General features: G+C 41.3%; 2 protein-coding genes across 3 annotated transcripts; one reads left to right on the plus strand and one right to left on the minus strand.

Moving 5' to 3' along the window:
• The first annotated feature begins 710 nt into the window (after window positions 1-710).
• LOC149285454 (CCA tRNA nucleotidyltransferase 1, mitochondrial-like) lies at window positions 711-6,069 on the plus strand. Its single transcript, XM_089495378.1, has 7 exons — window positions 711-813; window positions 2,788-2,981; window positions 3,492-3,630; window positions 3,777-3,903; window positions 4,733-4,926; window positions 5,295-5,548; window positions 5,806-6,069. Exons 1-7 carry the CDS (start codon window positions 711-713, stop codon window positions 6,067-6,069), a joined length of 1,275 nt encoding a protein of 424 aa, XP_089351504.1.
• A 1,024-nt stretch (window positions 6,070-7,093) lies between these two features.
• LOC149285455 (protein cereblon) lies at window positions 7,094-13,950 on the minus strand. 2 transcript variants are annotated; one of them, XM_089495435.1, is made up of 12 exons: window positions 13,881-13,950; window positions 13,098-13,100; window positions 12,426-12,529; window positions 11,943-12,145; window positions 11,417-11,566; window positions 10,857-11,022; window positions 10,208-10,270; window positions 9,333-9,417; window positions 7,889-8,004; window positions 7,750-7,814; window positions 7,417-7,548; window positions 7,094-7,280 (listed from the first exon to the last, which is right to left on the minus strand). In XM_089495435.1, the coding sequence occupies exons 1-12, from the start codon at window positions 13,948-13,950 to the stop codon at window positions 7,094-7,096; spliced, it is 1,344 nt and encodes a 447-aa protein (XP_089351561.1). The 2 variants fall into 2 exon arrangements, with proteins under 2 accessions (XP_089351561.1, XP_089351562.1); XM_089495436.1 differs by lacking the exon at window positions 13,098-13,100.
• Between the last annotated feature and the right edge of the window lie 12,428 nt (window positions 13,951-26,378).

The raw sequence follows: 26,378 nt of genomic DNA on the forward strand, positions 1-26,378 counted from the left end.
CTTATATTTATAAAAAATATATATGAAATAATGACACTGACTTGAAAAAAAATGCACAGGTGACCATTGGGACACATTTAAGGGTATATTATAAGCACTGGGAAAAAAAATATTTTAAAAATATTTACACAGCTACCCACACTGTAATTCATATAATCATAATATTAATAATAATTATTATTATTATTATAATATACATTTATAAAGTTAAGTCTCCAGCGCCATTTTTCACTGAACTGAATTTTTTCACTAAATTGAACATTGTTACAATTTAAAAAAGTCTTTATTTTATTTTTGTTACTAAATTCTCATGCAAAGCATCATGCCAGCCGAAAGATGGCGTCGTGAAAACTACAAAGCCCGACCGACTGCCAGCTGCAATATGGCGGCGTGTAACGCAGCGTGACCTCTACATCTCCTAAGCGCAATGTGATGACGTCCAGCCTGGCGGAAGTTGATTGAAAGGGAAGATGTCGAAGTGCTTTCCTGTCACATCGCACTAGCTGTTCGTCAGGTATTAAAATAATCACGGGAATATGGAATTATATCACAGACGTGTTCAGTAGCGGGGTAGGAGCAGTTACAGATAGTAAGCATAATTTAGGAATACATAGGTGTGACCATGGCAACGTGTACAGCGCCCTGGATACTCGTATAACACGTGAGCTTATTATATTAATTAATATTTTTTTCCCCATATTAAGAGTCAGATGTTGGGACGGATGTGGACTTTCAGCAGACAGCTCTCCACCATGAGGGTCCAGTCTGAAGAGTTTAAAGCTTTGTTCACCGAGGGCTTGAAGACTTTGTCAGGTGAGTCACTGAAACAAAGGGTGCAATGTGAGGGCATTTTAGGGGTGTCATTGACTCACACACACCCCCCCAGCGGGCTTGGCTAACTTGATTAAAGTTTAAATATAAGGCATATCTGGGGGGCAGAGTGGTAAGTAGGGGGGTATGAGGCAGAGTTACAAATAGGGAGGGTATAAGGCATATCTAGGGGCAGAGTGGCATATAGAGGGTATAAGGCATATCTGGTGGGCAGGGTGGCATATAAAGGGGGTATAAGGCATATCTGGGGGCAGAGTGGCATAAAGGGGGTATAAGGCATATCTGGGGGCAGAGTGGCATATAGGGGGTATAAGGCATATCTGGGGCAGAGTGGCATAAAGGGGGTATAAGGCATATCTGGTGGGCAGAGTGGCATAAAGGGGGTATAAGGCATATCGGGGCAGAGTGGCATATAGGGGGTATAAGGCATATCTGGGGGCAGAGTGGCATATCGGGGGTATAAGGCATATCGGGGGGGCAGAGTGGCATATCGGGGGTATAAGGCATATTGGGGGGGGCAGAGTGGCATATAGGGGGGTATAAGGCAAATCTGGAATGCAGAGTAGCAAGCCGTGGGGCAGATGTGCATAACTGGGTTTGCAAATAAAAGGAAATAAAAACCAAAAATGCATTTTTCTCAATCATAGTTTTTATTAAATATGAAAAAATAGTTTACATGTGAACTAATATTTACTAGTAAAACTTTTTTTCTTATAGGATTGTCTTTTATTGAGGCTTTTTCTTTTTTCCTAAATTAATATTAAAATTTTGGAGGGTCGTTTTATAATCGAGCAATTATGTATGTAATAAGGGCACAGGATGACTCAAAACTACACCATGCCCACAAATTCACCTGCTATCCTGATGTTACACGTAAAATTGCATGTAACAATATTCCTGGATTTTGCTTAAAAAAACTGTAACCCATTATACTGTTTCAGAAAGGATGGATTTAAAAAGAACGTCATACTGCCTTAGTCTCATTTGGGTTAAAATACAGTGCAGTCCCCTCGTCAGCTCGTTGGTAGCCAATGTAGCAGGGGCGGCCAACCTGCGATCCTCCAGCTGCTGCAGGACTACATCTCCCATGATGTTCAGCCAGCCCCTTAGCTGAAAGAGCATTATGGGAGATGTAGTCCTGCAGCAGCTGGAGGGCCGCAGGTTGGGCGCCTCTGCAGTATAGCCATGAAAACTGAGATAGGACTCGCCAAGCTTGTGGTACTTTTGAGGTAGTGTCGGGCTAAGCAATAAATGGCCATATAGTGTGACGGAATCCCCAATATTCATTGTTATTCTGGCAGCAACCCGGGAATCTGAATTTTTATGGCTTTTATTTTGTGCGCTCCTCTTTTTGCACGTTTTTTCAGCTATGCCTTAGGCCCTTTGTCTGTCAGAAAGACACTTTCCAAAAATGGGAAGTATTAGCAATACTAAACAAGGTTGATGTGTATGAAAAGGTTTAAATAGGTTTTTACAGATTACCCGTATAATGTCATGGGGGGGGGGCTTTGTTTGAATTTGGGTGTTTTGGGGGTTTTTTTTTGTGCTGCTCCTGTATTGTTTTGGTCTGGTGTCTATGCAAAATCACCCAAAAGGAGCTAAACAAGTCTATGTACCCTTTAATGCTACTTTTATAAATGATCATTTTCACAACAAATTTGATGATTAAACTAATTTAGGGGCAGGGGACTGTTATTACCATAGCAACCAATGGAATGGTCCAGCAGATTGAAAGAAAATATTTTTTTTTCATGATTTTTGAATCAGATTCTTTTTGTGATATGACAGGTTTGTGTCTGGTTGACAATTCTGTTGAATTGTTGGGGCAACGTTACGTCAGTCGTGTTATCTCTGTGGATATACTGGCTTTTTTGCATTTTGTTTCTGGGTATTTTTTGTATTTGTCTGAAATATTCATAATATGATCGGATTTTAATTGCTGAAGTTTTCTTTTAGATCTCTTTGCAGAGGAGAGGTACGAGTTGCGCATAGCTGGAGGAGCCGTCCGCGATCTTCTTACTGGGAAACAGCCCCATGATGTAGACTTTGCAACGACAGCTACTCCAGATCAAATGAAAGACATATTCATCAAAGCTGGAATCCGAATGATTAATAATAAGGGCGAGAAGCATGGAACGGTTACTGCTAGGGTGAGTTATGTCAGAATGGAGGCTCACTGGGAGTCATTATTACGCCTGTCTATTTTCATTGCCACCACATCCAACTTACCAATTATTGTTATCTGCCCCTCACCCCATATACCTTTTGTTATCCGGAGCCACACACCTTGTGTGTTTGTTCAACTGCCCTCCATGTGTCTTTGTCCTTACTCATCTCTGGCTCAAAGGTAGCCCTGTGTCTTCATTTCTTTATTCATCAAGTGTATGTTATTGCTCCATTCTAATAGATTCCACCACTACTTCCCTACTACTGTTACCCAACTGATATATGAATGTACCACCCTTTAAAATGCCATAATGAGTTTGGGCACAGCTTGTGTATGGCTTTATGGAGATGTCACATTATGTATTTCTCCAAAGTTTGGTTGTTGTGTGTGATCACTTTCACACCTTTTTGTGCCTACCTGATTCACTGACTTGTCCACATCTTTTGTAGTAAACTTTTTTTTTTTAATTATTATTAATTGTTGGCTTTCTCAGATTAATGAACAAAACTTTGAAGTCACCACCCTGCGGGTCGACTTGATAACAGATGGGCGCCACGCAGAGGTGGAGTTCACCACAGACTGGGAAAGGGACGCAGAGAGACGTGACCTAACCATAAACTCCATGTTCCTAGGTAATTCATCAAGAACCCCTTAGCCAGTCACAATGTAAGTTCCTGGGTATGATGATATGTTGGTACGTTGATTTTGTGAATATGGAGCCTTTTTTCTTCCCTGGTATATACAAGCTTTTCCCTCAGAGCTTTCTTCTGCCTTATAGGATTTGATGGGACGCTGTATGACTACTTTAATGGCTACGAAGATTTGAAAAACAGATGTGTTCGATTTGTTGGCAACCCAGCTCAGAGAATACAAGAGGATTATCTTCGAATACTGCGTTACCTCAGGTTTATTGGACATATTGTTGCTTTAGTTCTTTTCTAAGTAACTGCAGAACTCAGTCTTTTCGGACCAAGTTTAACCCTTTGGTATGCAGCTGGCCCAGAAGGGCTGAGGTGGCAACTACATACTATATACTTAGTGGCACTCTGGTATCCCTTCTTCGAGAAAACATTTCCATAGAGCACAGGAGACTGCTGTTTAACTCCTAAACACTAAAGCCCATGGAGCGGGCATCTTAATATGGCTCTTTGCTACCATGTTTCAAGGGCCCGCATGCTGCCAGCGGATCTGTTGTGAAATTAACTGGCTGGTAAAAAGCCTGATCCCTGGGTTATGACTGTAATCAGGAGCTGTTGCTGATCATAAATTGGGTCATTGTTCAGCTATGGCACTTACTTTTTTTTTTTCTATTTTAGTATAGATTTTTTTAATCTATTATCACTAATAATTATCATGTTTTATGTATTTATATTATATTTAAAGAAGCCCATACTTCTCCTGAACAAAATGTGTGTTCAGCAAAAAAAAATATTTTGGTCTTTTGGTTACGAAACCTCCAGGGGTTAAAATACATTTTGTATAGGATTATCATCATATCTGACCTGATCTAAATACAGGCTTCAGGACCCACATATAAGGTTAGTTATTTTGTCTTGGTTACGGTGGTGGGGCACGAAGCCACTTGGCTTCAAGTCCTGCATAGCCAGAAATTGCCAGCTCTCCCCTGGGCAGCTCCATTATTTCTCAATGTTTGATTCCTAAAATTACAACACAGTACTACTGCTATTTTGTTATCTTGAGGTTCCTTTTATGATCAAGTTCTTTGGATTCCAGGTTTTATGGAAGGATTGCAGAACGCCCTGGGATTCACACAAAAGAAACTCTGGACGCCATCCGAGCGAGTGCACCTGGCCTGAGCGGCATCTCAGGGGAGCGGATTTGGGTGGAATTAAAGAAAATCCTGGAAGGAAACCATGTTAACCATCTGATCCAGATCATGTATGAACTTGGCGTGGCACCTCATGTGGGTAGGTGTTTCTTTTGTTTTCAACCATACCTTTTGTCTAAACTACTTGGGTCATGCTTGAGAAATTATTACACTCTATAGGTGCAGATGAATAGCAACAATGACTTTGGTAAATCAAACAAGGTATGTAAGTCTTTAAGAACCTTAAATATTCTTATTTATATAGCGAAATCATACTATACACATCTGTACAATGGCGTCTCTCCTCTGTCTGCTATCTATTTCACTGTCAAGAATTAAGTAATGTAATTGTCCCATATTCCTGCCTCAAAATGCCACCTTAGGCTTGGTTTCACAGCAATAGAAACAATGTTAACGTAGATATTTTAATGTTAATAATCCCATGACATGTTACATTTGTCCTGCCAGGCTTACCCGAGGATGGAAACTTGGAGGAGTTTGCCAAAGTCTGCGCACGTGCAGAGCGCCTGTCTCCTAAACCTTTGACTCTCCTGAGTGCTCTATTTTCACACCCAGACACTGTGAATAAACTGGACTTGCGTCTGAAGATCTCAAAGGAGGAAAGGAACATGGGATTGTTTTTACTGAAGCATCGCAGAGAGTTGACTGCTGACCCAAAAGACCCGGTCCCTCTCAAACCGTATCAGGATCACGTGATTGATGTGAGTGTGCCAAATACTACTAGTAACCCGGTATACAACAGGTACCTTCCCAGCTGTTGTCCAAGATCCAGTCTGTTTAGCCAGTGGTCTTAGATACAGGCTGAAGACCAGAGTTGATGAACAGCTTGAACAGTACGTGTTGGATACTATTCATGTGAAACGCGTGTTTTTTCAGATCCTTTTGATCCCTGTTTTATTCTCCCTCTGCTACTCTGAGATGTGTAACCCTTCTTATATCACATTTTCCTCTTTTGCAGTCCCGGGAGGCTGATGCCCACAGAAAGGTTTGTGAACTTCTTAAATACCAGGGCGAGGAGCAGCTTCTCCGAGAGATGGAACGCTGGAGCTTGCCTCGCTTTCCGGTCAGTGGCCATGATCTCAGACGAATAGGTATTTCTTCGGGAAAAGAAATTGGGAGCATCCTTCAGGAGCTACGAGAATGCTGGAAAGAAAGTGGTTATCAGACTACCAAAGAGGAACTTTTGAACAGCATTAGACACGAAAAAGGTTCCTTAGTGTAATAACCGAGCACAAACCAAGTTTTGAACCTCTGAACCATTCAGAGGCTTAATGACTGATAACGTCTATGTGGAAGCACCAACACAAAGTGTAACACAATCACCCACTGTCGATATTTGGCAAAAGAAGTGCCCTATAAGCAATTTTCATTTGATTGTATAAATGGACGTTCTACACTAGAGGAATGAAAGGGAAAGACTGTACCACACCCCCCCCCCCAGTATACACACCTTTGGGTTCGATATTCCATTTATTTGTATCATCTAGATATTACTATTTGTGCAGTTCTCCTACTAAACAGAGCAACAATGTATACAAGAAAACAAATCCCTGCGCATATGTTGCACGTGGTTAAAGCATAATGTTCCAAACAGATAAAGATGTTTGCGCCTGTTGGCACAGGATATTTCTTTTTACCATGTTATAGGGAGGGGGTGGTTGGCTCTTTTGTGACTTGTTCTTCAATGCATACTCTTTGAGATGATTATATACATACTCAGGCAGATATGAACCGTGACACACTTTGTGCGTTACCAGAATGAAAAATAAACCCGCTGCTCCCACTAAATGGCGAGAGCCAAGCAGACAACATCAAATATAAACAATAAAGGGAAATATATTGCTCCATAGTATAGTAAAGCCCGGGTTAGAGAATGAAGGAACAGGCTAGGGAGAGGCACAAATGTCCAGAAAAGCTGGTGATACAACAAAGGACTGTGGCGGAAGTCTGAGCGACAAGCCTTAAACACTACAGAGGTGATTTTTTTTATATAATATATAAGCTGGGCTGTTATGGGTCTCAAAATCTGATCATTTCCTCTGGCAGCTGCACGTCAAGACCTTATGTTCCATTCTTACAGTCAGACACCTTCTAGGTGAGCAGATGTTGTACTCCCAAAACCACATGAAAAGAGGACAATCCCGCAGTCATTACATTCAACTCGCTGCAGTACTGGAGCGAAAGGCAGAGCTGATATCAGGAAACAAAGCGGAGCAGTAAGTGCAGTCACTCCATGTTGACAGATATCACAGGCATAAGATTGGCGAATGATCTTGTCCTCTTTCACCATCCTCTGCCTCTGGGATACGAGGCTGCAAAGCAGAACGCGTCAAGCCCCAAAATCTTTGTGGCGACAGATCCTTCTTGACTGCGGAGAACTTCCAACCCATGTGACTTCCACAGACATTACATTGGGCGATTGTCCAGGCAAACCTGCAACGGCAAGAAACATGGGGAATTAACAGTCCGGATTTAAGATAAACATAGTGTAAGGATGGGTAAAAAACATGCTACACAGGAAAAGTGTGACCATACATGAGGAGCATGTGGACACAGACCATCTACTCACCCCGGGAACCAGCTGTTTTCTGTGGAAGGTCGTCCTACCAAACTCAAGTTATTGGCTCTGTAGACAGTCAATGTCTCATGCACGTAACCATGAGGATTCACATACGCTGCCATCGGACCAGAAAGCGAGAGACTGCAAGTAAACAGATAAGAGGTCTGTAGAACCAAACTACCTGTAGCTTGTAAACACAAAGTGTTATCACCTGCATCAAGGTACATGCTCTGCCTCCTTTCACACAAGATCACATACAGATAGGGCTTACCATATTTTGATGTATATGCCCGTATGAAGCCAAAGCTGCTACACAGACTGCACCCCATATTCTGCTCTCACCTGAATATCTCATTCTTGGTGGTGATCTCTGTGTCGTGACAGTGCTTACAGCAGAGAGACGTACACTGGGAAAAGAAACAGTTATAGGGAGAGGACTTTTAAAAGAACATGAGGCCAACGTCCAAAGACAAGCACTCACTTTGCTCATGATGTCCAACTCGCATCGCAGCCGCTGGATCGCAGTTCCAATCTGTAAAAGCTGGATTCTCAGACCATCGTCTATTGGCAAACAAGCAGCTACTCGGTATGAGAAATCTGAAAAAGGAGAGAGAAGTCAGCAAAACATCAACTGTACAGGCATTGTAAGAAAGAAGCGGCAGCACAAAGAAACAACTCTGACGAAGTCAAAAGTTAGGCTTAATCATGACAAGCCAAACTGGGGGTGGCCCGGTGAACATACCTGTTCTGGCCCGGTGAACATACCTGTTCTGGCCCAGTAACAACCTAGACAGGCACCTCCATAAATAAGGAGGTCATCTTTCAAATCGCCAGAACTTTATTGCATCTTAATGTGAACAGCACACAATGGAGGTGGGAATGAGCAAAATGTGTGTTACACCTTAAAACAACACGTACTATACTTATAGCACCATAAGTTCACGTGAACATCCCCTTATATGTGAAATGTGTTAAGCCTTTATCCTCGCCATGTGCCGTTTCACATTAAAACAGAATCAAGCTGTAATGATTTGAAGGTTGGTTGTCTGATGCATGTCGTTTTTCTGGGCGTACCTGTGTTTTGGTTGAGTTTTGAGCGATCATACACGGATTCTAAAGGGAAAGTATGAATTTAGGGGACCGTTTGAGAAGCTGTGTTAAGTTCTCTAACCAGGAGAAGCAGGGCTTAAAACCGTTGATACAAGAAAGATGGAAGTGTTTGGGAACAAACCTAGGGAAGGACACAGAATTTGGAACATGAGAGCATAACTGGGCTCGGCTGATGAGAATGTTGCTTATGAAAATGGCTGTATGAATTCTGAATGTATGATCAAAAAAATGGAAAACATGCACCTGACACAATAGTATGTGTTGAGTCAACAATGGAGACGTGACAGGGCTCAAAACCCTGCTCCAGCTTAGTGTGTTTTAGTATTCACTGAAACACACCAGGACTATCGAGTTGCTTTACCTTGGGAGGAAGCTATACGGTGGAGTGAAGCTGTGAGTCCCTACTGCACATCAAATATGCATCTCAAACAGTTGTCTTAAAAAATACACAAATTTGAGTATGAAATCTATTAAATAACATATTAAAATGTATTAAGAAGAATCCAGGTCCTAAAAGTAGTCACTATTTCCTCCATGAATGAGACTTTGTTAGTTTCACAAATGTGAATATGTTTGATTACCTGGACAGATTTTTTAGGATATATAAAAGGGACAGAGCTGTCACTCGGCAGACAAGAGGTAGTATTTTTTAATGCCCAGCTCCAGACATACAGAATGGGAGAGCGATGAGTTAACATACAACAAAGGATAAAATACAAAACACAGAGAAGAGTTCAGCACAGAGTAAGAAAGCTGAATCCACGCTTGGGAAGAGATGGTTTAAAAGGTGTAAAGCAGGCAGCTGTACATCTCACCGATTGGATTAGCCGGCAGCGAGTCATCACGCAGATTTTCGTCCCACTCATGCAGCTGCCGCTTCACTCGCTCCATAAGGGAATCCTAGTGAATAACAAAAGCCTCACAATATAATTTTTAAGGTATAGAACTAAGGCATACTGCCACCCCCCCCCCCCCCCTACATGGTTAACACAAAAGGCCTGGCCAATCCAATCAACAGCATGGCTCAAGCAGGCACGTGGCCCATCGAATCTGCAGTCAAGCTCACTTTCAATGCACACGGAATACACATCGGACAAACCCTGAGCACACGTGTTCACGGCCTATCCAGTTAGATCATCCACACAGATACAGCGTATGTTCTCATCCCATAAACTCAATAAGCACCAGCAACATATAAGTTCTAAAGCAAGAAAAATAAGGGGGGCGGGATACACTTTTTCAGAAGAAAAAGATGGTAAAGTAGATGGGGCAGAATGCAAAATGACCATTAACTTCCAACTGGATTATAGTTTAAACATCTCACTCCAGAGTTTACAATCACTAGCTATATATACAATTTTAAACAGAAAAAGTCTCATTAAGAATGCAATGAGTATCCTATAGACTTTAAATAACTGCATTATTATTTTAGGATAATGAATATCCATCCTCTATTTTTTTATTTATTTAAAGTGTATTTACATAAGCCACAAATAGATTAAATTGCACTCTACAAATTTATATCATTTTTTTTTTTTTTTTTTAATGGTAATGCTGATTGTATTCCCTATACCATGAATTAGCCTTAAAATCAATGGTGATACAGTTCATACTCTGCTTACAGCTCGTTGGTACTTTAACACACAAGCGACCGCTCACGCACTGCAGTGTCCGGCAAGGCGATACTCACGGGATCATACAACGCATACAGCCACGAAGGCCAGGCGGTCAGGCTGGCACCTAGGAATTTACGCTGTGTGAACATTAAAAGGGAAGTCATAAAGAGTTCCGTGCAAAATCAAAGTAACAGAAATCAGAAATAATCCCAGCGATATTCTCCTGCCAAAAAAAGGGCATAGCTGAGCCTTCATAATGTTTAGAGTACTCTCATGGATTCAGCTCATTGCTTCTAGCAAGAGCTCGCATGGGTCATGAATAGTGACGTGGGTACATAGAACTCACCTATAATAGGTAACATACCTTTTCTGTAGACCAATTATTAACTTACATTAATAGATAATTTGATTATCACATAAAAGTCAACATTTAACATTACTTCTCCAAGGTTTTTTTTTTAATGTATAATAATAAGAAAGTAGGGTAGGAAACGAGAGGAGGGTACAGAGTGGAATGGGAGAAAAAAAAACAAGCCCCAAACCATTCCAAAATAGGGCCACTTCATTGGTGTCCTTGTGGTGGATGCTTTATCTGACATACAACAAACCATCCAATGACCACGGAGTTTCAAAGAGGTATGCATCCTATATGTGTAAACATGAGATAATTTAATATACGCTTGTGTGCACACATGCATAAAGATACGTAGCAGAGAGGCGTACCCTGCGATATTTGTGTAGTCGCTGGCAGAGGCTCTGCTGACTCCGACCGCTAATTGATTTCAGAGTTGGGATGAGTTGGTGTCTGCTCTGAGAGGCCAAATGAACGCATGCCATGGGACACGGCAGGACCCTTTCCGGCAGGATCTGCACCCGCGCCTGTTGTATCCTAGAAAAAACACAAAAAGAAAACATAAGTTCTGCGGCTAAATTGGAGCTCCTTCAATTATTTACAGAGACCAACTTCTCATTGTCTTAGTCAGTGTTGTGTATTCTAGATATATTTCCTTCAATAACTGAACTATTTTCAACCTCTTGTTTCTTCTAGCCGGATTCCTTCTAAACTTTGCCCAACCCCGCATGTCAGCAGTGCGTTTCATTATGCAATGCCCCTTCTAATTCCTTACTTAAGATCTCCTTTAACTAAATCAAGAACCACATTTTATTTCCATCCGATTCATTTTACATTTAGCCTTCAAAATCAGCAACACTGTCTGCTCTTCGTTCCCTGGCCCCATCTTGCTCACTTCTATTATCTGCCTCCCAGGTTGCTTCCTCCTCACCCATCTGTCTGTGTTCTTGTTTCCAGGACTTTAAATCTCTGCCGTCCAATCGCTTTCACTTTCACAGTTTCAATGCCATATTCTTGCTCCTCTCGATAGGCGTAGATTTCAGCAGTTGTTCCAAAGTGAGCTTCTCTCTGTAGTCTGTCACTACATAGCAAAAGGAACAGAAGACAGACCAGAAACAGTCAATGAATAAAACCTCATCTTTAGCTACGTAGATTATTTCGAAATATTGTATTGTGTGGATGAAACACACCAAAAATACGTAAACATGCCTTCCAAGCGATTGCTGTACAACAATTCCCAACATCCACAGTCAGTGACCATCTTATTTTGCATGATGACATTAACAAACCAAGAAGGGCTCCTTACTCTTAACGTTAACTAAGTTCTAACACCCAAAGCTATCTATTCATGACAATCTTCTTTCTTGGAAATAGACAGCTTGTCCTGTCTTACACACCCACATGCCTGGATCCAAGTTGCAAACATGTCCTCTTATGAAGCCACCCTCCCTGCACACCTGTATGCCAGCACAGCAAACGTTCTGTCCCTCTGGATGAGGCCACGCACCATACTGACTTCTTGGGGCCTGGAAAGATGCAGAGGCAGCGTCTGACCTGGAATTAGCATCATCTGTATATGCGGCAACACCGGCATCATCAGACAACTGTCATCATCGTGGAGTGTGCGCCCATGGAACTCCTCCATGTCCACTCCCAGGTACTGCGGGGAGACATCGAACAAAATCTTATAGCAAGAACAGATATGACAGCATATATGGACATCAACTCAAAGACAACCCACAGTAGAAGCCACGCAGGCTCCATCCCGTTCTTAAGAGAATAAACAGAGGCATTGTCCCAATGCAGCACTGAAGAAGGTACAACCACCACCACCTGTCCCGAATAATGTTTGCTTAGATGTCGCAAACACTTTAATGTTCTTTCTCTATGACTGCAACTGTATAATGCCAAAAAACGCAAAAACATGCACAAACACGCACTGCATGTGAGGTTGGCAGGCTGGTATCGAAATTGATGATGCTGCATGTTTCATTGTCTGCTGGATCTTCGTCCTCCAGCTCCATGGCATCTTCTTCATCGCTTTCTGTAGGAAAAGAGATATCATGCATATGGCGACTCTGTATTCCTGACACTTAATAGCAAACAATTACCTGCAACTTCCTATCCACCTAAGTTAACGCACTCCATTTCCAGTATGTCTTTTTTTTTAATGTTCCACAGATTGCTCTTGATGCAAGCCCTTTGGTGATCATAATTAATCAGCAAGCATTTGAGGGGGGGCATCGGGAAAAACAGCAGACTCGATGGGCTGAATGGTTCTCGGTTGCCGTCAAATTTCTATGCGTGTGGTTTTCACTACATATGACAAGCAACACGTGAACAAATACCGCCACTGTATGTGTTCTTGTGACCCTAAGATCCCTGTGCAGAACCCAATACCCCTGATAGGCTACATCAAGAATGGCCAAATCTTCACATTTCATAGGAAATTGCATGGCGGAGGGTGATGTTATAATCACGGGTGATCAGGATGTGTCTTTTATATACGCTCCTTCATCATGTCACTTTAGTCATGGTGAAGTCGCAATCTAAGTCCTAGACCAATGACTCTGGGTTTATTCTCACTAGTTTCAGGATTTGGATGATGACACCGGCTCTATAATTCTGAATATTAACAAAAAAAAAGCCGAAGGAATTATTTTACTGTAAATCAACCCTGCAGTATATGATTTCCGTAAGCAGCTCTGCAAAAATATGACTGCGCTAAATGTAGTGCCTGTAATACGCGGTGATAATAGATCTGCTTTAACACTGGATGCGTATGAGAAAAAAAGGAAAAACACCCTGCACGGCTTACAAAGGGTTAATAAAAAGCGTACATGTCTCTCTGCTTTGCATTTTGGTTTATTTTTCATCGTATTATCTCTATAAACAGAATACAGTATGATATATATATATATATATATATACACACAGCACTTTTATCCTGCGTCGCTCGATGGAGCTACACATGCAGACGTACATACAGCTATTAAGAGTGCCATTACACGCATGTGTCATGGATGTGGCTGGGACCGCTGGGCAGATGACAGGGCTGGCTAGCCCGGTGCTGACTCTTCTAATGATACCTTTAGCTGCCAAACCCCCCGCCCCTCCCCCCGGCTCCAAAAGTTACCTGCCTGGCTTCTAAATTCCACATAGATTTGCCCACCCAAATCAAATATTGGTGGTCCTGCCCCACCTATCCATCCATACGACTTAAACTGAGCCCAGCCTAAAACACCGTAATGCAGGAGATCCTAAGATCCGTGTCGTACATCCATGTACAGGGGTCTCAGCTTTACTCATGTGACAAACTAAGTCACATGGACATCTCCCTGTATCCCTCTGACGTCACCGCTCCGAAAGCTTAGACTGGCGGATGACGTCATTACCCGGGATAAGTTGCAGCTGATTTCCCATGTTGTTGAAGCCGGGATCCTCCTCTCCTTCCTCATCCGCCATTCCTGTTTACCCGCGGTGCATTCCGGTTCCGGGAACCATTGCAAGAAACCAATAGTCGACGAGCCCACATAACCCGTGACGCCCCCACGCTGCTCCGCCCACTCTGCGGTTCAAGCCTCGGTCTCATGTAGCTTGAAAATGTTTGATTTTGGCATAAATTTAATATTCACAACTTGTTCTTATTCAGAAGCCACTGGGGGCCAGTGGCAGGAATACAACAATAATAATAATAACATCCATAATAATAGCATCAATAATAACAGCATCAATAATAATACAAATAATAATAACAGCATCAATAATAATAATAATAATAAAAACAACCATAATAATAACATTAATAATAATAACAGCATCAATAATATCATTAATAATAATAATAACATCATCAATAATAATAATTAAAGCATCAATCATATCAATAATAATAACAACATCAAAAATAATAATAACATCAACAATGATAATAATAACAACATCAATAATCATAATAATAACCAATAATATCAACAAAATCAATAATAATAGTAAAAATGATGATGATGATTATTATTTTATTATCTGTGCCAGAATAAGACGATTACTCCCTTTTCTAACCTCGTCTGGGGTTGCATGGATGAATAGGGGCCATGAAATGATTACTGCAACCGGATCCTATGGAATATTGTACATTAAATACCAATACGTTCATTTGTTTTAGGTTCTCTACAAACAGTCTATGGCGCCAAGGCTGGTTTTTATCTCAGAAACTGTAATTTCTTAAACTTTCTTAAACTTTTCTTAAACCCATACCTTGGAATTCCCAGGGTTTGATCCTGAGTTTCTAGGTTTTTGCCCCAATCTCAGGGTCTCAGGATGAAGGAGCAGATCCTCAAGGAGTTGACTTCTTCCTTTTCTACGCTACTGTGATCATATCTTAGACTTTGGTTATTGGTGATTTGGATGGTGGTCCAGTTGTGAGAAAGGGTTGGATATTTTTGCAGCTGTTGCTGGTGTTTAATACACAAACACAATGCTCATTGTAAAGCAAAACGAGAAAGGAAATTACTATTTCCCAGTCCAGAAGTTGAAAAAAATACCATTTTAGCTGCTGCCTCAGTGGTGAAGAAGGATATGTTTGCTTAGGAAGTAGAGTGGTACCCAAGCCTGGAACGAGTACTAATTAAATTCATCATATATATCATATATTTAACAATATGTTTTCTACATTTCAGTTGTTACTTCCATTACATGACATGGTTGGTAGGAATTATTTTTGTCTGGTCATAAATCTTGTGTATGATTAGGATTTCTTTGTATCACTAATGTTTAAAGTAATCCCATAAATCACATTATGTGACTTTACAATAAAGCCTTGGCATACGATAGAAAGCCTAAATTGTGAACACTATAAATCAAGTGACTCCACATGTTATCTCTTTTATGTATACGCTTGTTGTTTAAATATGTTGATTGTAGCACAATAAAAAAAAAAATTATGTTAAAGTTTCCTTTCTTCTACCTAAACTGTCAGACTGGGGAGGGCTGGTATCTTTTAGCACAGATGCTAAGAACAGCCGAATCGCCCAGTAATATAGATCCTCAAAGTAACACTCATTGTATATTATCTAGTCCTGTTTAGTACAAGTTCACCAAAAGTGAATGCATGGAAAGCCTATACTGGGAGCACAAGCAATGGTCCAGTCACCTTCTACGTGATGCTTAAATTAAGTTATTGTGTCATCTTTGGTTCAAGATAGCGTCATGCTTATCCCACGCGTATTTATATTCCCTCACTATATTAGCCTCTACTACATCTGCTTGAAGGCTTTTCCACATATCTACCACACTCTCAGTGAAGTTAAACCTCCTTACATTAAAATTAAACCTCTGATCCTCTCGTTATAGCAATTCAATGCCTGTTTTTAAATACAAATTTACAGAGTAACAAAGATTTATGGAGCTACATAGGTTGAGGAACATCAAAAACAGAACGTGTGAATGCTAGCCCACCACTGCCCCCCCCCCCGAATACTGCTAATGTATGGGTAGAAAAATGAGTAGAACAGACTTTGAGGCAGATCTAGCCGAGATGATATAAAGGAGCATCTTGGGGTTTTTAGGGTCCCTAAATTAAGTATTGTTAAAATGATACCATTTATTGGCTAACTGAGAGTTTAATTGCGAGCTTTCGAGACCAAGTTGTTACCTTTTCTCCTGTTTTCTCAACGGCTAACGCGGTACAAAACCTTTTTATTAAAATTAAGTATTGGCGTTATCTCTAACACAAGTTTCAGATTGATAGATTAGATAAAATAGGTAGATCTCAGGGGCACAATTCACACATCTTCCTTTATTAAAAAAACCACAAGGAATTATTATAAATGGGTAACACTCGCAAAGTTCTCTGTCATCCATCCACCTGACAGAGCCCCCTTTGACCAGTGTTTGGCTTCTGTGGTGGAATATGTGCTGGATCCCACTGTCCACCAGATGGTGTGCGCTTCCTCGGGACTCTGTATGACATCGTTCTGTGCATTCTACTGATATGAGCATCCTCATTTCCCATTCTGTTCCATCTGCTTGCAGAGCACCTCCTTCCCTTCTCCCCACTGATAAATAAATTATACTTGTGTTAAAAGACCCACAAACACCTTGATGGCCCTGTCATCAGATGAGAAATGACCGCAGTTGAGGGTAATCCCCACTGTCAGGTCAATTACTAGGACAGGGAGATGCTTGGACTTAGTTCCTTAATGTATAAATAACATATGGATGGAGTTGGAATGAAGTATCTGTTGTCAAAAGCTCTGTCTCCGAGGCTCTCTAGACATTTCTTAACTCACAACTGTCCCTACATCCCTTAAAATTCCTATTTCCCACCTCTTCCCTTGCAAAGCCTCTTACACATACACACAACAGGACCCATATCATCATACTCTTTTTCTTTGTACCCTCTGCCATTTTGGGTCTATACTAGCTGCTCCAAGATGGTCTTTCTCAATGATCAAAGACGATCGTTATATCTGTTACACGATCTTTGGTTTCATGACCAACACTAGCATGCAGAGAGCATCATGTCTCCTAGCTCCAAGCAACAATCATGGTTCCACGGAGACCGCATACAGTTTGCTGGCCCTATTTATAGCTTTGTACAACGCAGGAGCAACGAAATTGCCTCTGATTTGCTTTTTTGTTTTTGATGAGTGCGTACCCTGTGGACTCGAGTGTTTCCGTGTCCTGGGTGTTGTTCACCTGCCAACATCAGGATGTGCCAAGCAGCAGCTCAAGGCATTCAGATCTTTTGCACATGTCCTCTCTCGTATCGTGTGGACTTACGCTGTCTGAGGCCGTTCCCACCTTCTGTGTTAATATATTAAAGCCTTAGGCTAATCTCTGTATTTCTAATTATCTACAACATTTCTGTATGTTGCTCGATTTTTATATAGTGCTCTCAAGCACACGGTAATTAAATTCTTAATTTGTGTGACATCTTAAATCCACTTATATGTCCCTAATTGTACCTGTCAATCGTGTTGCAGTTTTTAACTGATGGTGATCAAGTTATTTATATACGTGGGAGGCGGACTTACTGTGGCATAAGATGGAGAGATTTTACTCTGTGTAATAACGTAAATACCAATACAGAGATTTAAAAAATAATAGCACATGTGTGCCCACGTTTAGCAGAAGGAGCAAGGACATTTACCTAAAGAACCTTAGCTTTGTCCCTAACCATCTGAGCTTCACCCACGTTCTTCCTTCCACGTGAGTAAATGCCTTACATGCCCTGATATTCAGAACATATTGTGTCCACGTCTTCCTGTGAACAGATTTTTTCCCCCCCTGTGGCTTTCATTGTCATTGGCCATCCATGACACCTTGCCATGGTCCTTAGTGCACTCATATGTACCGTGTTACAGTGTGACCATCAGCTTGTGCCACTGGCTACACGTGGACTTTACCGGCCCTGACCTCATACTTCTTACCACTGACACAATCTTATGTCCCACCAGGTTTGTTCAGATTTCTCCATTGGAATCGTTCCGCTACCCCTCCCCCAGAACACTCCCCAGTCTGCACGCATGTCCGCTATCTTCTAGCTATATGTGCACCAACCAAACTTTCACCCCTAATAATTGCTCCTCATAGTTATCAATCCACTCTTCTCAAGGGAGTCTACTCAAGGGTTCTTCTCTCTCCTCTCCCCATTCTCTCTGCATCTTTTCCCATGCCGGTCAGGCTCACAACACTGCCTCCTTAGCTCCCATTATCCCTAATTACTGTGCTCTGTCTGGATCAGCCGTCACAAGAGATTCTTCAGAATGCTGAGTTTTACTTCTAAAGGCTTGTGCCAGCTCTCTTTGAAACACGCTGACCCCACACAAGCTGCCAAAACAATCAATAGAGTCAGATTTACCTATAGATGCTGTTCTCCGGAGTGAGAAAAATGTCCTGTTGTATGGAAAGGGACAGAAGTGTTAGGAATTCTTGAAGCATTAAATCACAACTTCCTTGCTAAAATGTATATGCAGTTTGTTTAACCCTTTGGCCAAGAAGTGGGCAAGCAATAAATCATATATTAAATGTTCTATTGGGCCATTAATCAACAAACGAGTTAATTGCATTCAGAGAAATATCTCACTGTAGCTGATCGAAGTGTGTGCACACAGGCCAAATGTTCTTGCTTGATACAAGCTATTGAGTTGTGATTAAATATTCATCCTTCTTTAGAATTCACTTAACGAGGTTAAGTATACAGAACATAAGTCAGTCTTCCGGCATTAAGTGTGTGTCTGTGAGCCAGCTTGGGAGAAGTGCTTCATTAATAAACCTAAGGATTGGAACTCAGAGACATCATTAAACACAGTCAGCAAACATTATCGTTTGAGACTGTGGTTTCCAAAAAAGATCTAAAAAGACATCACAGAAAGGTGTGACAACTAGGGTCAAACCTGGACCGTAGATCCACCAGGGTGTTTTCATCATTACCCTAAGCCGACCTGGTGATGTCTGCTTGCACATTATGATATCAAGTATAGTAGCTCATTTGTCCTTCGCTTTGTGTTCCCTACAGGTCCTCCAAACCTGATGGGAACAATGGAACCTCAGGGACAATACTAGGTTATGTAATTGCTGGAACCTGGTGATCTTCTTCAAGGCTGGCTGACACAAATACCGCAGAAGCCACACTATCTCTTTCAGAAAGGTCGTCCGTCCGTTTGCATCCCATATATGACCTAAGAGTGCATGTAGCATCAGTGACCCCAAACGCCCAAGTGAATCAATACAGTTTGTTCAAGTCACGGTTCAACAGAGCACTTTGGTAACCTCAGCCACAATTACTTTCAGCCTATGCCCCACATAAAATCACCTTTTTTTAGATTTTTGGGATTGAGGGGTGCTGGTAGTCTTGGTGTCAAAGGACAAATGGGGAATACATTTGGTGTAGCCCACCAGTTGCCTTAAAAAGGGCTACAATTTATAATCCCATAATGTTTAATTCACCATAAAATTTCATAAAAAAATACACCTTTCTGTTGTAAAATGCTGCTTCCCAGAAGTTGCAATAAGTCCTAATGAGAAACCGCATTCATTGCTTTCCTCTAAATGACAATATAATCCATTTCACGGCATGACTTTTTATGAGCGTTTCTTTCACAGGCTAAAGGAATTAAAAAAGGCTGGTATATGCATAAAGCAATCATGAAAAAGCATTAAATATAATATTTCAGGCAGATAAAAGAATGTCCAGACTAAATAGACCAGCTGCTATTAAAATGTACATTCCTTCCGGCAGTTCTTTAATATTTGTGTTGAGGGACCATAATGGAAAATTGGTACCATTATTAATTAATTAGTTCTCGGGTTCTCAAAGTCGGGACCTTCGAAAAGTGCAGGTTTCAAGATCACCTTTCATGGTCCATGAGAGCCCATTAAAAATGCCATGGTGAAAATACTATTGTATATAAAATAAGCAACATATATGTATTAAAAACATTTCAGATGGAATATATGGGGAAAGGTATCATAACTTCTGCATTTTTATTCCAACGTATTAAGATTCCAGGGACTGCACAAAATTAATGACTTCAGCCAAGATGTGTAAAATTGATACAATTGTAGCAGGCAGTTCAATTGAACAACCTTGATGTGGTTATTTTAATTGAGAAGTTATACTTTTGGGCATAAAGCTTAGATGGATCAAGACTCTATTATTCAACCTGTCAACCGACAACAAATATTGATTTAAACACAAAATAATCTGTCCAAAACTGTAACCCTTTTGGTGCAGGTGCATATGTCATTTTTTAATTAAGCGTTTTCATTCTCCATTTCAGACCACCAAATTAACAAAATGGTCCTGGTTGCTTTTCTATGTACTTATATTACCTTCAATCTCACTGGGCATGCATGTGACTTTATGTTTCCTTTAAATCTACCTTCACAATCTAACCAGAAGGTGAATCTAAACCTTGACGGACCTTACTGCAAAAGGCCCTTGATTGTATTAAGCATGAAATCACGTTATCTCCCCTGGGAACCCATATTCCAGTTATTGGGTTACTGGTTTGGTGGCACATGGGCAGAATGTAGATGCCATGGCTTTGTGGCTCTGAAAATCCTCAGGTTGCTTGTTTTAATATAATGCGGGTGTAAGAGTGATGCACAAACTTCATGGTACCCTCCAGTAGCTCTATCTACATTAAACATTGCATGACATAATGTAAACCTAAGACCATCATCTCTACATCTTCTCTACACCTAACATTCTTGGTGGACACTACAGGATCTCACACGGAGCCTTTCAGTATGAGTGCCAAGCAGCTGCAGAAGACATTTTGCATTCTGCTAGCAAGCATGCACGCTCTGCTGGAGAATGAGAAATTAGCTAATTAAGTTCCAGCCAATTTGCAGGGAAAGCGATTTTGTGATAGAGCCCTGCATGGGGTGGCTGAGAACGAAGATTTATTTATTTTTTTTAACCACCGGTGATACCGGCGCAGCTGAACACAGGGGAAGAATATCTTGCGCAACCAAAGGCGCTGCACAGCGGGGATCACAGAATGCATCTGTTTCTGACCCTTTTATAAACCACTGCCAATGGGATTCCTGGGGAATAAAATTCATTGTTTGCCTTTTTTGGCAGTGAAAGAGTTAGCGCTTTGTCGGATGGAGAAGACTCTGCCTGCAGGCTGATATTTTTTCTTCTATGGCTGTTAATGGTAGATAAGGGATCCCTATTCAGCAATGTGCTACCTGAATCATTGCCAGTAGCCGTACGGGGAATGTTTTTCGATTACATTTTACATTTTAATTGTAGCCCTCAATGACTCTGGGTCTAAAAATTAATTTAAATATTAGTTACTTGGGTTACTTGGTTTTTACTTACATTTATGCCATTAACAACGGCAAACGCATCAAACCAAGTATCAACTCAAACGCATGATGCCTTTGACACACCTTGGACACCATTAATGAATGAGGTACCTACATGGTGGGCAATGCAGACCTTATTGGTCTTTCCTCAGGTTCCGGAAGTGTTGTGTTTGGGGTGACCATACCTTGGGTGCCAAAATCCTCAATTACGGCTCTGTACACATACAGATATATAACTTTTTTAAGCATTAGATTCAATTTTTTCTAGGGTAATAAATAAGTAATTCTTGTTTATCAATTTGTAGCAGACCTGTCATTGATGGAGCAGCAACTTTTAATACGCTGTATTCCCTACTGTATGGTTACACTTCTGTTTCTTAGCGTTCTTTAGGAAAGCACATGAACGCGTATTTAGATATCGTGGCAGAGTACTTGGCATAGTGGGTCCAGGGAGGTACTATGAGAGGGGCAAGCAGGCCACTTGTAGGTATCACCCCGAGGGAGCAGATATCTGTCCACCGATACTCTCTACACTGTACAAGATACCAGGATATGATGTCATAGCCTCGTGCTATGTACAGGGCTGCTGCAAGATGATGTAAATCTTTGCCAGTAGATATCTGCACCTCTACAGAGTCATTCAATGGTCTTATAATGAGTCTTAGTGCCAATTACACTCGTAAATAAATAGTACAAGCACTGTGTTTTTCACCCAGGATGAGATTTTGTAAAATAATATTTCATACTTCCCAACATTTCAAGTAGGCAAAAAGGGGCACTTTTAATTCATGGGATGTGGTAAGAGACATTGCCAGAGGAAGAGCTTTCCACAGCTTTTTTTGTGCGTCTTTATAATCTATTTATAACTCTATAAGCAACTAAGGCATTTAAAGTAAAATAATGTATTTTAATTAGACATTTTAATTTATAAACCTATTTCTTGCTGCTTCCTTACACATTATTGTGATGTTTAGGGCTGTGGAACACTGTGCTATACTCAAACCCATCAACCATTCTGAGCTCTTAGAAAAGAGGGGCATCAGAAGAGAGGATGAGGGGATTTAGATCCCAGAGACGATCTCCTAATCAGCGATACCTGAAATGTATATTCCATGACGGCACACATCTCCACATGGATAACTCTGGTGTATCCTAAAAAAGGACACGGCACAACTCAACTTCAACAGAAATGGCCATTTATTCCAAGATTAAGCAGGCGAGGTTTCGCTCCTCATGGACCTTTGTCAAGCCATCAACCTGCCGGCTATTATATACATTTTAGGATAACACTGGTGGTCATTCCAGTTCGGTGTCATCTTGAAGCATTTTCAATCAGTACTTTAGGACCGCGAAATAAAGAATCCCCACGGAACGTACGTTCTGTACATCAAGCAGATGTGAGTGTAGTCATTGTGCGCTGGTACGCTTAGTGGCTTGATCGGTAAAATCTCCTCTTGAATTTATTTCAACGATCTGCACAAAATCCTCTCCTTGTCTCCGCTGACCCACGACTTGGCAGTGTTGGAGATGATTACTTGAGAGAAGTTGACAGCTTTTTCATCTCCGGGGAGAAAAAAATACAGGCTTTTTGAGCCATGTTAATGGAATGCTTTGGATGCCCATCGGAGAGGAACGTTACATAATTACATACATTTTTTGCAATTAACTAAGAACCTGTTGGGGGGGAAACCACCCCTGTGTGAAGAATAATTAAGCAGAAGTGCTAATCTTGTCTGCTGTTAAAGAGGCACAGGGGTCGATGAACGCACTTCTTATGCCCCATGCTACCTTAATAGTTAATGTCATGATATACCGAGCAATGAATGGTGAGCATAGTGAAATTTTGTAAAACAAGAACATTTCGAAAGGGAGAATGACTGTTGAAGTTTCTAGGTTGAGGGTGGATAAAGGGTTAAAAACTAGTGAAGCGATTCATTTTGGTCAACAGCACGCTCATTTGTATGGCTTTCGGTATCCACTGTACAGTTTTCCATCAGAGGGAAAGATTACATGGATACATAGAAACAAAACTATTGTCCCCGAGAGGCCTGGCATAGGGGTAGGAGGTCAATTGCCGCCTGGGCTGCTCTGATTTAATGATTTTGGGCAGTGAATGAAGCTTGTGTTTTGCTTGTAATTCCACATAGAGCCACCAGGGGTACTGAGTAAAAAAAGACTCAAGAATTCATAAACATAGAAACAGAATTTGGCAGATCAGAACCATTCGGCTCATCTAGTCTACCCATTGTTCTGATGTTAGACTGAGATCTTAATCAGTCCTTGGTCTTGTCTTAGATTCAGGATAACCTTATTTCTATCACTACATTAGCGTTTAATACTTCAGAGGCTGCATCTATCACCCTCTCAGTAAAATAAATCTCCTGTACATTTTATCTTAGTAATGTAGGTCTTGGAAAGGTTTGCTTTCGTGTGTAAGACTGGTGTTATCTAATGAACAATGCAGGTTCTTCCAAAAGGTTAAGTATACTGCACCAGGTGGGGCTTGAGTCCACCATCCCCAGCTCCAGAAAGGCTGATGCCTTGCCCATTAAGCCACTGGGCCTCACAGCTTGACTTGGTTACTCATTGACTGAATCCTTTCTGTGTTTTTAGGTATTCTCTTGTTACACTGATATGGACGAGACTGGTTAGTATAAATTGGGAATGTTGCTTACAAATGTGCTTTAGGTTGTTTTATTACTGGGTATCCGGGCTGGGATTGCCTCCACCCACGGGCTGATTGTTGCTGGTCCTTCCCTGCAACTGTGCCATCTCGTTTGCCCTTAATGAATCACTTATTCTTCAGAATAGCTTTATGCACATCCATAGCTTTCTTGAATTTATCTGGAGCTTATGACAATAAGGCACACACACCTTATATCCATTCCTGTGAAATCAGATCTGATTACTGGGCCTCCAGAAGAGGAATAGTGTTGGGTTCTTCCAATACTCCACACACAGGTTCTGCCCAATCCCACCACCTTCTGCTGGTATTGTGGGCAAGCTCTCCCCCACTTAAGAATGGCCATGCTTCCTCATCTAAGGCCCTCCTTTACTCTACCCAGAAAGGGGAAGACCTCGGGGAGATCAGCATTGAAAAGTTCCTAGATAGGCTCACACAGAATTCTGAAACACTAATAAAACAAGCTACAAATATCTAAAAATCAAACAAAAAAGTTATGACCAGCTGCATCCGAAGGAGTGTCTCCCATGTTCACGTGACTGTGAAGCTTCATATTTAACAATTTTGCTTTAAAAGAAACATTTAGCACATGACGTGGAATGCGTTACTGGTTGCACATTTAATAAAGCTTTCACCCATCCCTAAACAGCTGTTTTGTTGCGTTTTTTTGTGTATAGTCTCATGGCTTGGGGTTTGGAAGTCAGGGTATCACCGGTCATGGCGATCTAGGATAATGGTGATGAGTTAAGACTGTTTAGCAAACAACTCGTGTAATCCTTGTGACAGAAGCTGATGGTTTGTTTCTTTTCCTATCTCCGCAGGATCCAATCACAGTAAATACTAAATCCGCTCCCTCTTCTAATCCCTAGCAATACCCAGCTTTCAGAGCAGATCACGCTGCGGCGACATTCAATACCAACTCCAAATCTGTGCGGGGCACGGAGAGATCCATGTGAGCTCTGTCGCCCAAAAAAAACCCATCATCACCTAAACAGTTGGTCTCGCGTATAGTATCCCTCAAACCTTTTAAATGGGCTGTTGTATTGAAACAGGAAACAGAGAGAAGTAGGTTCCATACCTTCAATACAATGACATTGTATTGAGATATTCCTTTTAAACATAACAAACTATTTTGTCTCAGGAAAGCAGGGATATGTCACAAAACTTTACGGCATATGATAGCTGGGTGGTCCCTTTACATTTTCATGGTGCCCTCCTTCCATGGTGCCCGTGTGCAGCGGGAGAGCTTTCCTATCACTGATCAAGTGTGTAGCGCATTAGACCAAGGAGCAGGTGTGAATCTGCAGCTTCTCCTAAAAGTAAGTACATGCGCATTCATTGCTGAGGAGGCTGCCTTTGACACAGGAGTGTTCCTTTAACAATAATAAATGAATTAACCATATCGGGATGGAATATCTATGAAGATCTGGGACGTTAGGAAGGCTGATCCATGGTATACAAATAAACATCCATGGGAACTCTCCAGGTTCCGGGAAGAAGAGCTGCTTCTCCGGTTCCCCAGGTCGACATCCGAATCCTCCGGGTCATGGGAGTGGAGTCCTGACATGCCCCACTCCCCTCCATTTCCTTCATAAGATGGGTATCAAATACTTATATAGTTTAATCTATAAGCACCATTATTCTGGTTTGTTTAGTGTGACGAACTGGAAAATGCAGGATACCATTGAGATAAATGAGACTATGATTCAGCCTGAGATTGAGGGCTGTGATTTAAGCCGCTTGTGGGCTATTTATGATTAACAAAACAACAGACCGAGCTCTCGTATATCACTTTCGACCCATGTAAGGACACAAATTATGTCTGAAAGTTAATGTAATTTCCATATGGTGCCCCCAGGAGAGTAAGAAGAACCCATCGGCGGCAGAAAGAAGTGTTGAGTTCCCAACCAAGAAAACAAAAACAGTACTCATTTCAATTCTCCCTTCATTACGGAGAACAACAATTAGTGCGTTCTGTTTTGTTAATGTTGTGTCTAATAACAATCACTTCAAATTGTTGCTTTCCGCATGGAGACATAAAGGAAACATTAAGTATTCATTGCCTCGGTTCTAGACGGCTGATATAATCCATTCCTGCTGCTTGGGACACATGATCTGAGTCCGGATTGTTTGAAATTAGATCCGCAATCATTCAGTTGGCACTATAAAACACGGTGGGGGCCATATTTATTGACGTAGGACAAAAAGATCAACTATAGTAACGGCGACACTAACAGCTGAAGCTTTGCCTGTGCCTTCAGGATGAACAGCGTAACCCTCTGGCACTCAAAGTGTACCTGCGCCAACTCAACGTATTACGGGATTCGCAATTTAATAATACATAAGGTGCGTCTCGGGAGCCGTCAATTAGTGATATCACCAGCTG

This window comes from Sceloporus occidentalis, unplaced genomic scaffold (genome assembly GCF_023333645.1).
Source record: "Sceloporus occidentalis isolate IW3139 unplaced genomic scaffold, rSceOcc1.0.p SCAF_79, whole genome shotgun sequence".
In the NCBI taxonomy this organism is placed as follows: Eukaryota; Metazoa; Chordata; class Lepidosauria; order Squamata; family Phrynosomatidae; genus Sceloporus; species Sceloporus occidentalis.